General features: G+C 38.5%; 1 protein-coding gene across 2 annotated transcripts in view; it reads right to left on the bottom strand.

The window, feature by feature from the left end:
• Window positions 1–13,072, bottom strand: part of CHD1 (chromodomain helicase DNA binding protein 1) — a 51,511-nt gene that overhangs the window by 26,787 nt on the left and 11,652 nt on the right. For both annotated transcript variants that reach the window (XM_081212314.1, XM_081212315.1), the window contains exons 4-14: window positions 12,842–12,946; window positions 12,261–12,328; window positions 10,694–10,843; window positions 8,619–8,884; window positions 7,954–8,179; window positions 6,909–7,009; window positions 6,491–6,669; window positions 5,902–6,029; window positions 4,841–5,057; window positions 1,049–1,138; window positions 590–780 (exon numbers count right to left, since the gene is read on the bottom strand). In XM_081212314.1, the coding sequence (XP_081068440.1) occupies window positions 590–780; window positions 1,049–1,138; window positions 4,841–5,057; window positions 5,902–6,029; window positions 6,491–6,669; window positions 6,909–7,009; window positions 7,954–8,179; window positions 8,619–8,884; window positions 10,694–10,843; window positions 12,261–12,328; window positions 12,842–12,946 (1,721 nt within the window). The remainder of the gene's footprint in view (window positions 1–589; window positions 781–1,048; window positions 1,139–4,840; window positions 5,058–5,901; window positions 6,030–6,490; window positions 6,670–6,908; window positions 7,010–7,953; window positions 8,180–8,618; window positions 8,885–10,693; window positions 10,844–12,260; window positions 12,329–12,841; window positions 12,947–13,072) is intronic.

Here is a 13,072-nt window from a genome sequence, read left to right as displayed (position 1 = left end):
TTGCTGTTTGAGGGTTTTTTTAATTTGATATATTAGTTTTCTGTATTATTAGAATAATCATTACTATCATTTTAATTTCCTGTTTCTTATTATTTTGCTTCGCTACCCTAAAAGCAAATCTATGTTGAAGATGTATGGTTTACATAAACAGATAAAAGTAGCCAATATATCAGAAGACCATTATTTACCTCTATTGCGAGACTATATTGAAAATATACAAAACAAAGGGTTGTTCTCAACTAAATTCTACTCAAGAGTAGTATACATAAATTGGGCATGCCCATTAATAGCAGAACTTAGGTGGACACAAGCCAAAGCAGCTAAAATAAATAGGTGACCTCTGATGGCTGTTACCATTATGTTCTGCCTGTAAGCTTCCCAGAGGCATTGGACTTTTTGTTTTGTTTTAACATGGTTCCAGTGTCACTTAAAGCAGGCTAACACCATAAACAAATAAACTCTCCAGACATTCTGCACCAAAACAAAGCAATAGACAAACCAGCAAAGCTGCAGTCCCTACCATTTTTCAAGGAGTGCTAGTTAAATAATTCTCCTAACTGTACATGGCTAGTATAGTAGGTTTACCTACTTATCTGGCATGATGAAGTGCAGCAAGGACCAGAGTTCTTTCAGGGAGTTTTGCAGAGGTGTTCCAGTGATAAGGAGGCGATGATTGGACTTGAAGTCTATTAACGTCTTGTACAGGAGGGAATCATCATTTTTTAATCGATGGGCTTCATCTACTCCTATAAATGCCCAGTTCAGACCACCAAGGAATGACTGTTCAAATAAAATAAAAATGAATGCCTTTTTGTTTCAGAGATTAAGCATTTAAAATGGCAATTTAAGTGATGCTGTAGAAAAATGAGCATCTAATCTATTATAAAATTTCTACCTTCTTCCACAAAATTGAAAATGACTGCCTTTTTCAGTAATAAAATTCACAAGTCACTTCTTCTATTGAACCTAAGAACTGTTGACTGGCAAGTCTAGTTCCTTCAGTATTCTGCTTTCATTTTGAGAAGTGAGTGGTGGTCAAATCACTTACCTTATCCTTCAGTAAAATTTCGTAAGTTGTCAGAAGGATGTTAAATTTCAATCTTTTCGTCTGCGGATGCATCCATTCATGTGTTCTTATCTGCAGACAAAGTTGGTGAGAAATTAAGGTTATGAAATAACCCAAATTCTGATAATATTCGATGCTGTTAGCTTCTAAACATTAGCTTACACACAAGCTAAGTGCTCATAAATATGAAAGTGAGTAAGTAGGATAGGATTAGAATAGTTACCTATTGAGAAAGCAGCTAGTGCTGCACAACCAATGCAATATACTTCTGCACCAGCACAGCTTAACCTGTTTCTTTGTCCCTTTGCAGCTATGTTACAAAACAGAGAAACTGATCCAACTTTGAGTGTAAACCACACATGCAGTACACAACACAAGCAATTACCTTGCTCATTCTGGTCCTTCTAGAGAGCCTTTATGGAAGAAAGATCCTACACTAACCAGAGGCAGAAGCCAGGGAACTAGCTTTTATTTACAAGCACATTTCACAAAAGAAAATGCATATTTTCTCTTTTTATTTACTTGTAAATCTCTATTTCCCTTGAGAAACAAGATAACAGCCCAGACTGTGGCAAAGTCATTCCATCTGGGATGAGAGGAAGCAAGATTAAGACTGATGAGGGAAGAGCTTTCTCTTAGGTCCATTGAAAAGTAATTTATTAACTTATCAGCCTAACCTTTTCCACAAGGTTGTTGTGAAGATAAAATTGGAATGGGGACCAGAATCAAGTAGGTTGCCCAGACCTCCTTGGTGGTATTAAAATGCTGCATTATATCTATTTATAAACACACATTTTATATCCATGTATCTCTACCTATGTAAAACCTGTATCTAACTATCTGTGGAAGTGTGTGTAGGCTTACAAAGATAATTATAAGCAAAGGTTCATAACTATATGAGAAGTCCGTAAGTAAAAAAAAAACCACCACCTTTTCAAGATGCCGACCTAGGAACTGTGCCAAATAACCTAATAAGACAAGTTTCTGTTGCTCAACTGCCTGCTAATATAAACCTTGTTAGTACACCTGTTTATATGAATTACGCCTGTTTATTTGCCAACTGATACTGAAAGTCCAGGAGACTTAACAGAGCTGCTTAGAGCTCAACATATACTTTGACTCAAATGAATTCTGAGGAATTCAAATTGTAACACAATTTGCCCAGGCAAGTGGTGATGAATACAGCAACGGACTTCTGTTGTATCTACAAAGCAAGGAAATATCTTGGTTGTGCTGCTGTGAACTTCAGCATCCACAACTTGGAGCACCTTTTCTCCAGCAATTTGCTGAAGTACTTCAGAGACAGAATGGCTCGTTTCCTCCTACTGATTTCCAGCATGGTAAAAAAATATGCCCAATGCCTCATGGGCTGGAACCATTTCTAAAGCTTGAAACTGAAGAAGATATGACTGATTTTGAACAAGTGCCTGAGAAGGCTTTTCAATCATGTACTGGGCACAAACCAATTTCTAGATTAGTATCATCACTCTATTATGCACTGTTCTCTGACATTTTCCAGGATCAACTGATCTGAAGCTGTCATCTCTCAGATTGCAAAGGCTATAAATGACTGCCCACTTACAAAGCAGGACAGGAGGGTAGTGCCACTGATTAGAAAGCACACTGAGATACTGTATTTTTCGCCCTATAGGACGCACCATCCCATAAGATGCACCTAGTTTTTTGGGGGGGAAATAAAGGGAAAAAATTATTTTCCCCCAGGCGCGGGGCTGGGGCAGCCCGAGCTTCCCCCGACCCCAGCCCCCAAACAGGCAGCTCTCTGCAAGCCGTGGGAGCCCAGCGGTGGCTCCCGCTGCTTGAGGAGAGATCCGCGAAGCCTGGACGCGCTGAGATCAGCGCGCGCAGGCTTCGGGATGCCGGCAACTCTCCCCAAGCAGCGGGAACGTTCCCGCTGCTTGGGGAGAGGTCCGCGAAGCCTGGACGCGCTGAGATGGGCGCGCGCAGGCTTCGGGATGCCGGCAACTCTCCCCAAGCAGCGGGAACGTTCCCGCTGCTTGAGGAGAGGTCCGCGAAGCCTGGAGAGCGAGAGGGGTCGGTGCGCACCTACCGTTCTCGCTCTCCAGGCTTCAGCGAAAGCCTGCATTCGCCCCATAAGACGCACCCACATTTCCCCTTCATTTTTGGAGGGGAAAAAGTGTGTCTTATAGGGCGAAAAATACGGTACTTAGCAGGGTCTTGGAAAACCCTTTATCCTCTGATACCTGAAGTTGCTACACTACTGCAACTGCAATTCCCACCACACCCTTCTCTTCGGACAGTAACATCTAATCCAGATTATGCTATTGGGCCTTTAGGAGAGTTGGGTCCTATGGCGTGATGGGGATCTGTAGGGAGACACATGAAAACATTTCATTGGTTCGAAAATGGGTATCTGGTGAGTTGGGAGATCCTATAAACAGGTCCTTCTGAGTCTAGGTGAGTACTGCCTGAAGGCTCAATCATGATAGTGACAGACAGGAGAAGTTCTGTGGAACAGGATTGTTTCTGGCACGGCTATAGTCACTACTGCTACCTGGCTAAATATATCTTACCCCGGAAGAAAGAGGGATAAAGAGTAACAGTTAATCATGTTCTTGCCTGAATGGTTTGTTCCTCAGAGTGGTCATCTGCCCCACCACACACCTGCCCTGTTTTACTGTACAAATGAGGAACTGAAAGATGGAACTGTTATTCTGCAGTTCTTTTTTGTTTCCTAGCTTTCCTTCCTTCTCTCTCCCCCTCCCTTTTGCTCCAAACACTTCTTTCTCTTTAGAGGCAGGAAAGCATTTCACCCCCTGCAAATAAATTACTTTGTGAATAACTTGTCAATCTGAATCCTGCATTCTGCCATGAAGAAGAAGAAGAAGGAGGAGGAGGAGTAGTAGTTTGGATTTGATATCCCGCCTTTCACTCCCCTTCAGGAGTCTCAAAGCGGCTAATAATCTCCTTTCCCTTCCTCCCTCACAACAAACACTCTGTGAGGTGAGAGAGAGATTGACTTCAAAGTAGCTCAAACTATTATCTTGTTCCCAAGAAAGAATTAAAGCTCATTGAGTACCGGAGTTAAATGTGCTTAATGCTTGATCAGTATAACACTTTACTTCTTGATCAACTATGAGGAAGTTTATTTTAACAATCAGCAAAAAGCAGTCAGTGAATTTTATTAAGAAAATTTGTAAATTAAAAGACTGTTAAAATATTGCTTAGTTCAAGGGTAACAAAGAAGATTAAATCAAAATGAATGGAAGTATTATTTTCAGTTGCATTTGTAGTAGATTCAAAAGAACTGATAAGCATAATGTAAATTTCAAATATAACATGCTAAGACCTATAGTTTCATATTTTACAGTCCATTCCATTACTGAATAAAGCTATTATCCGTAAATACCTCTCTAATGAAAGTAATCAATTATTACATTTTAACTATGTGAGTTCAGTAAATTGAAGCTTGAATGAATACTGCTTTTTGGTTAGTTGGCCTCCCTTTGTCTTAGCAGACAATGGAAGAGAGTCTCTGCCATTTCCTAGATAGCAGCAATGTATTTGGCAAAAATGAAAGGCTAATATTTCTCTGTAATTCAACCAAGTATCAAAATATTGGAGAATACACACTTTATTTTACTTACAAAAATATTAAATATTATCAAAAACAAGCAACTCTTTAAAATAAATGTGAAATTTGGTTAATTTTAATCTTTCCAATGCCATCTCTGTATAAGCACTAATTTTGGATCTACTAAGAATACAGTGACACTGTAGAATTTGATCACTTACCACATTTCTGCTAGTAATATCCCCCAGATAAACTACAGCATTCATCTGGGGAGCCCATATCTCGATTTCTCTTTGCCAAGATGTCAAAGTGGAAAGTGGTACTACCAGCAAGAAAGGTCCATATAACTGGTGTTCATGAAACAAATAATTCAGAAAGGAGATAGTTTGTATTGTTTTGCCCAAGCCCATTTCATCTGCAAGAATGCAACTGTTGCTCCTGTAAAGTGAGGTATATAAAACATGGCAAATTTCAGAATGACAGTTGCAGTATTTCTCCCACAAGAGCAGATTTCACCATTTTGCAGTGGGTACAAGAGGACTCATCCGGGGGGGGGGCAGTGGGAAAAAGACAATAGTTCCCCAGGAAAGACTGGAGGAGGACATTTCAGAGCCTAGCAAAGACCCTGTTACCCCAAGGATTTTGAGAGGGGCTTCTGTTCCTTCCCACAATGAATTTTGGGGATATAGCCTCTATTTTCCCCAGGATAGCAAAATTTCATCACTGCATAGTGCGAAAGGTTGGCAAAAAAGGCCAGACTCTCAGGAAAGTCTAGTGCATGGAAATATCCCCCTCAGCATATGTCACTGGTGGGGTTAGGTCATGGGCATCTGTACCATCGGACTACGGGTGCAGCAAAGCGATTCAGAAGCTTAGGTAGTCACTGACAGGACAGAAATGCTTTGTTAATGGCACAATCTGACCTAGGATCTGAGAACCTTCCCCAATTTTTTTCCATTCAACTTGTAATTCAGGGTACACACAGAATCAACAGACACCGCTCATTTAAACACACATATCAAACAATAAAAACTGAATCATGTAAGTTTAAGTCCTATCTTCAGATTTTAACTAGCTTTCAATTTTTGATGATCATGCTTTTTTTAAAAAAAAGTCTGCATGAAAATAAGAATGGGATATAAATAACTATTTTTGTACAATCCATTAAACATAACTACCACACACAGAGATATATTTATTAAGTGGCAAATGTGTATGACTGTGCTCCTGTTAAGCTTGTAAAATATATACATATAATTGCAACATTTTATAATGTACTTACTTGCACCAAGAGTGAGCTAACCAGTTCAGTCCATTTAACTGATAATCTCTTAGCTCTAAACTTTCATGCCCTCCAATGTAAGATGGTTGTTTCTTTAGGGCCACAAACCTTGGCCTCTGCTTTAAAACCTGACAAAGAGGAGTGGTGAGAATATCACTTATTCTTCCAATTCAAGTATAGAAAATTAAAACAATTGTTATGCAAGTGAAAAACTGAATCTATTACAGCCAAGGACCAACTTCCACCCTGAGCATCATGCTTAAAAAAGTAGTTCTTAAATAGTTGAAACCATTAAAGCTTATACTTCTTCTTTTTGGATTAGATTTCACATACAGCAGATGAAGTGGTAAAGCTATGCCTGGCATCATTCAGTCAAATGCCTCTCTAAACAAAATAATTCTCTGACACAGAAAACAAGATGTCGGGAAGAACGTTAGGCTTAATCCCTTATTCCTAATCAATAGTATTCTACGCAGGTTTCTTCTTTTTGAATTGAGCTGCCATTTGCAAAATGGCAGTGGTATAGCCTGACACCGGATATTACTTCAACTGAAGGAGACATTGTTAAAAGAAACACTAAGGTACCCACCTTACAGTCCTTAAAAGGAGTTGTCTTGGATTGATTTCTGCTAAAATACTCGTCAATGCGTGACTGGAATTTTTTTGCAATGAGAGCACCATCTTCCCAGCTGCATTCTGAGTAAGGGAGACCCTGCCATTTACAATAATAGTCTGGATAACCTGCTGCTGACTTCTGATTTGAATGAGCTGTGGGAAATATATGTTTAAAATGAAATTTAACACTGACACATAATTAGGCTCAAATAAGGCACTATGCTGAACAACTCATGAATAGATGAACAACTTATGGATATAGCTGTAGGGACACTGACATGTACATTGAAAGTCTTTAAAACAGTTTATAAAGTACATGTAGTTTCCAACTACATGAACACAGAAAAACTTAAATGCATGCATTATTTCTAGTTGCAAAATCTGTCACTTACCAATTATTCTTTCTACTATTTGATACTGTTTGTGCAAATCATCTGTGAGTTCTTGCTGGCAGTTATAATATTCCACATCCTCTGGAGAAGCATTTTTTAACCTGGAATGAAATTACACAGCGTATTCATTATAACCCTGTAGAATGTATAGTTTACTATTCTTCTAACTTTCAACAGAAGTACAGGAAGACTGATTAGAAGGTAAGTAAACTGGAAATCTATAAAGTTAGAAAGCACAACCTGGAGGCAACATTCTATTATTCTCCTCTTCCTCTTTTTATTTTTGCAACAGTCCCACAACATAAATGAGGTTCAGTTGATATATGTACATAAGAGGTTCTTGCCAATAGATTGGGCGGTGTGTGTGTGTGTGTGTGTGTGTGTGTGTGTGTGTGTGTGTGGAGATGCAGAGGGCTCAGTCTGCATTCAATGAACTACATCCAATGAATCCTGTTGGCAACCCTGACAAGTCAGTAACTACTATTGGTGTTTTGAGTCGAAGAAATATATTGGAATCCATATTTTCACTAATTCTTTCTTACCCAATGTAGCCCCTCCATCCTACCAAAAGGCTATTGGTTCTTCTGGAACAGTATGGAGTGGTCTCCAAGTGCTGTGGACTACAACACCCATCACCGCTGCTAGAATGGCCCAGGATATGAGCTGTAGTCCAAAACAGCTGGAGGGCACCACACTGGTTATCCCTGTAATATGGCTTAAAGGGCTGCAATTGAGAAGAGGGATTGGTGAAAATAGGGTACCTCACCTTGTTGTAGTGGAAGCATTTCTGCTGGCACAAAGCCACAACTGGATACAGCACACAGTAACCATTAAGAATCCTGCATAATGCTGAACCTTAAATCTGCAGATCAACAGTACTATAGTACTTCAATTTTTTAAAAAAAACATTATGAATAAATTACATCTGCCTTATTCAGCATTCTGCGAATTATGTTCATGCATGAATAAAGACATGTGCCAAATGAATACTTCAATACTATACAATATGTGCTTGTATTATACTTTTACAATAAACAATACTTGCCACCGTTTTGTTTCTTGATCCTTTTTCTTATAGTTGTCCAGTTTCTTCATTCCTCTAACATTCTGCTGTTTCAGGGTTTCTTCCGTTTCCCAAGTGTTATGGATGTGAGACCAGCCTTTCCATTTAATCAAGTACTGCACGTCACCAGGTTCTGTTGCTTTATCAAATCCTGCATTTGGATCTCCATCAGCTTCAACTGCATAGATAGTGGTTGTAGCACCAGTTGCTGAAAAAGAGCATGACAACAGCATCAACTGCAATACTAAATGGCTTTAGATAGCACAGCAAACATTCTTAGATTGGTTTTAGATGACAGAAGCATCTATAATCACTCCATGAAGTTGTACTAGAATGCTGGTACATTGCTGTGCTATTTAAAAGTTCAATACAAACTATATTAATGCTAAAAGTATGTGTTGACACCAACATATACAGCAAAACTACAGCAAAGAAAGTGAAAAATAGGACAGCACTGAAACAACATATATAACCAAAATATTTTGTAATACATACAAAAAACCCTAACAGTTTTATTAACAAGATTGTTAAAGTATTAGTTACTGTACCATTCACAACATGTACTTCTCATATATTTCACCCAATAGAAATAATTTGAAACATTATTCATCAGCTTGAGAAGTTTTACAAATATAAGTCAATATTACCTCCTTTTCTTCCAATGCGGCTATCCATGAATTTTTCAATTGTCTCAAATTCATCTTCTTCAGGTTGTGGAACATCCTCTCCACAGACTTCCAGCAGATCATCTGAATCTGTCTTCGCTTCTTCAGCTTCTTTATAACTAACATTTACTGTTGCCTGGCGGCGAGATCCTCTTTTATCATAATCGTCGTCGTCATCATCATCATCTGATGAGTCAAGCTGCCTTTTCTTCTGCCCCCCACTTTTCTTTCCACTTTTTTGCTTTATTCTTAAACATTTGAAGAAAAATAAAAGAAAAACAGACTTTCATAACACTCATCAGTAAAAGCCCTAGAATAAATGGCAGGCAAAGATGCTCAGAACCCTGTAGGTTGTGCCGGAGCACCAATTTTTATTAACTTCCTGTAGTAAATCTCTGAATCTGCTTATCAGATTTCTTTTCTTTTTTTTTGACATTTTAAAAACATTTTTATTATACTAAATGTTTGTCTATTCAAATAAAATACCCAACCGTCCCAACACCATTAAGGAGTTGAGTCTAGCCAGTTTCTTATACCATGCCAATGGAATTTGAACACATCAGAAGGCAAGGGCCAAGGTTGTGAAAAGAGTAGCCCTTTGGGGCATTAAGACACATTATAACCTTGGTTGTTTTGTTTTTAATCCGCAGACATTGCTGGCATAGCATTTACTGTGGATGGATTCTGAAGTACAGCGACAGCCACAACAGGGAAACATCTAAAATGCTTTCTCTCGACAGCCAGCTTCCCACACAGTTAATCTGCTGGGTTTTATTACTTTTATGCTCCAAGTGGAGAAAACACATGGTTGAAGGTTTTCTCTTTGGGGGTGGGGCAAGAGCTCCCAACAACCACTTCTCCCATCTTTCTATTATCAGATGGTTCTTCTTGAACAGGTCCGGTTTCTTTTAGCAGCTGGGTTCTAGGTCAGGCTTCTAGGCTCCACCCTAAAGAAGCATTGTGGCTTCTCTTGCCACATTGAAGCACATCAGCATGAATTAACATGCCTGAGGTTGCAAGCTTCTCACAGAAGAGCCTTAACTGGACCTGGCCTCGCTAGGAAATAAAAAGTCATCACATTCTCCAAAAGCAAAACAAAGCACATGGACAAAGGATTCAACGGGCCCAATTGCACACTATCCAAATAAGAACGGCCATTGCGAGCAACATATTAGTTTCTAAAGCCTTTGTCACCACATTCTAATCAGTTGACTTTGCCAGAGCCCAATGCTTTCTGTACTCTGGTTGCTGCCACTCCGGTCAATCAAAAGGAATAAAATATAATATTGACAGGACCTAGGAATGCATTTGAACACTGTAAAATAGAGAACTAGCTTATATGTGCCTTCTCCTTCTGTCTCACCTGAAAATGATCCAGGCACAGGGCGATATCTCTATAGAATAGAAAGCAAGTTCTTTAGAAGAAAAACTAAGCTGACGGCTGAACTAGGAAGCATCTCCCATTAGTATGTTTTAAGGACGCACCTTGTTTTTAAAGTTTTAAGTTGTTTTTAATTTAATAAATTGTTCTTAAAAGTTGTTTTAAATTGTTTGTTTGTAGCACTGTAACCCACCTTGGGACTTTAGGATGAACAGTGGGTAATAAACCACCACCCTAATAATTACCATAATCATCATAATTTTTCTTAACTATCTTCAATAAAGGAGGAAGACAGGCAGCTGTAAAATAGACTCCACCTGTCCTTGAAACACAAAAATTGCAAGACACAAACTCAGCCCAAGTAGGTTCAGTGTTCAAAAAGACTTCTACCTTCTTTCTTTCTAGCTCGCAAACCAAGAGAAGCTTTGGCCTAAAGCAGTCTAAACTAGGTAGCAGATCATTCTGCAATGGAGGCAAGAAAAATAGTAGATATATGGAGAAAATGGGAGATGCCCCCTCAGCAAGAAGACAACTTTTCTTTCTTCTGCATCCCAGTGTACAAAGACTACCTCATCTACTTACTGGACTCCTAGATGGCAACATGTAGGGAGGATATTCACATTTTTTTTATCCAAACAAGGGGGACACTTTACAATCTAAAATATTTTTCACATACCTGCTTGGAGGCTTCCTGCTCTTGACTTTGTTTTTTGGCTCATAGTCAGATTCGCTCTCTTCACAACTACTTTTATCTCTGCTTTCTTCCAAATCAGAATCTGAAGCAGTTCCAGAGACAGATCCTGACCCAGACATTTGCCAGTCTTCACTACATAAATTAAAATTACAAAAAGAACATTTATATACCTAAATGTAGATCAACAGAAGTAAGAATAATCTTACAAAATCAAGTTTTTAGTAAAAAAATTTAAAGGGAGTGAGCCACTATCCTGACACATTTTGAAAACAACAATGTTGAACAAGTGAAATTAGCAGAAAATTTAATGTAGATGGAAGGTTAAATCTTTAACAGGAAAAGGGTTAAACCTTTAACTTTGCACGACTAAAATGAATAGTTAATGATTTACAGGAATTTGTGAATATTTCGGTAAGTAGTTATTTGCCACTTTCTTTAAAAATTCTGTCTCTACAGCTTTCACACAATAGGAGAACTATCTGGAATAATTCCAGATTCATTAGAATGAAATGCTAACTATATAGATTTTCCACATTAATGACTTTTTCTCACTGCCATCAATACTCAAACCTTCATATATTAAATAAACAAAGCAATATGAAAATTCTAGGAAAAACTTTTCAATGAAGCAAATCTCAGTGAAGCAAGAGGCTACTTAAAAAACCCAAATATGAACTGAATATATGAACCTTAATGAGACCTGCTGTGGTCCACAAATATGTTAGCAGCACTGGCCATGATCCAAATTCTCCCCAACCCTGATGAGCCTCAGCCTTCCTTCTAATTCTGTAGCTGGAGGTAGGGGACCATCCTTATAATTGTAGTGTACTGCTTTTTGGAGGCACTCGGAGCCCCTTAGAAGTAAAGCACAACTTTGGATAATCCAAAGGACAATTCCTTGGGGTGGATAATTTCTAAGGTTAAGCTCAGTAGAAAGGACAGTGGGAGAAGGGGCAGGGGCAAATTCCAAATTCAAAAGGACACTTAGAGCTCCTTCAACATCAGATGCACTTCTGAAAGCTTCAGAACTGCAGTGGGATTGCAGAGATGACTACTCTCTCTCCTTTCAGTATCAAGCTCAGGAGGGAAGGGGCATGGAATTTTCCTGAGCTAGTAACATGCTTTTGAGGCATTTTATGAGTATATATAAAACTGTGTGATGTCAGAGACCTGATCTGCCTCAGTGAGAGAATGATGGGGTGATAGAAAGCAAACATTTTGGTTGGCCAGTTGCACAGAAAACATTCACCAGATGATGCTTAAGGGGCTTTAACCTCTTGGAAAGAAATATGTTCTGGGCAATTAAACTCCTAATACTGTTGCAGTTGTCTGTTTCTAAAATGAGAATATTTCCATGCAAAGATCTTAAATATGCAAATCCTAACGTGTCACTATATGGATAGCCATACAAGTATACAGATAAGCAAGTAGTTTATTCACTGGATACTAAGCAACCACTGAGATAAAATAACATTGACAACGTCATGTGCTCTACTAATCAGATAAATTTAAAACACTACATCAAGCTATGTAATACTTAATTTCCTACTCTTTATGTTTCTTCCTCTTGATTTCACTGGATGAGTCATCGGCAGAATCTTCACTACTTGATGAGTCCTGCATAGAAAAACAAAATATAAGGTCCATAAGGAAGTAAACAAACAGTCATTCTCTTAACACTGCTATTCCATTTCAACACTGAAGTTGCAGGAAATTTTGCAGGTAAGATGAGGAAGGATGGCACATTAAGTTTGGATGGCAAGGGACATTTGAAAAGTTGATCCTCAGTCCAACTACTGGTTGCCTCATTAAAGCTGCTTGTCAAATTAGCCCCTGAATTGGTCCTCCAGCCCATTTGAACTCGACACCTTTTTTCTTTTACAAGGGAATTCAACTACATATATTATAATCTTGTGAATACTGAAAGCAAGTATGACATACAGTCTTAAAGATACTGTGCTGGCCCCAAGAAAGGTAACAGTTGGCATCTACAGTAGTATACAAGTCAATGATTTGAAAGGTACTTTACTTAAAGGATACTTTGACTCCAATTTTTCTTTTAAAATACTGGCATTGGCTAGTAAAGATCTGTGTTTACATTTATATTTAAAATACTAGCTAACTATTCACCTCTTCTGAGCCACTGTTTGAGGATGCTGCTTTTGACTGCTGCTGCTGTTTCCTGAGCATTGCTGATCTCTGTACAGCCAGAATACTTGGGTTTGATTTCCAAAACTAAAGCAGAATTCAAATAAAAACAATTATGTAGTCACATAAAACACAAGCAATAAAATACATTCTTCAGTAAAGTCCACAAACTTTACAAGTAACAGGTAGATCCAAAATACAAGAAAAGTTATC

This window comes from Podarcis bocagei (genome assembly GCF_964188305.1).
Source record: "Podarcis bocagei genome assembly, chromosome: 11".
Taxonomy (NCBI): domain Eukaryota; kingdom Metazoa; phylum Chordata; class Lepidosauria; order Squamata; family Lacertidae; genus Podarcis; species Podarcis bocagei.
This window is presented reverse-complemented; position numbering and strand designations above follow the sequence as displayed.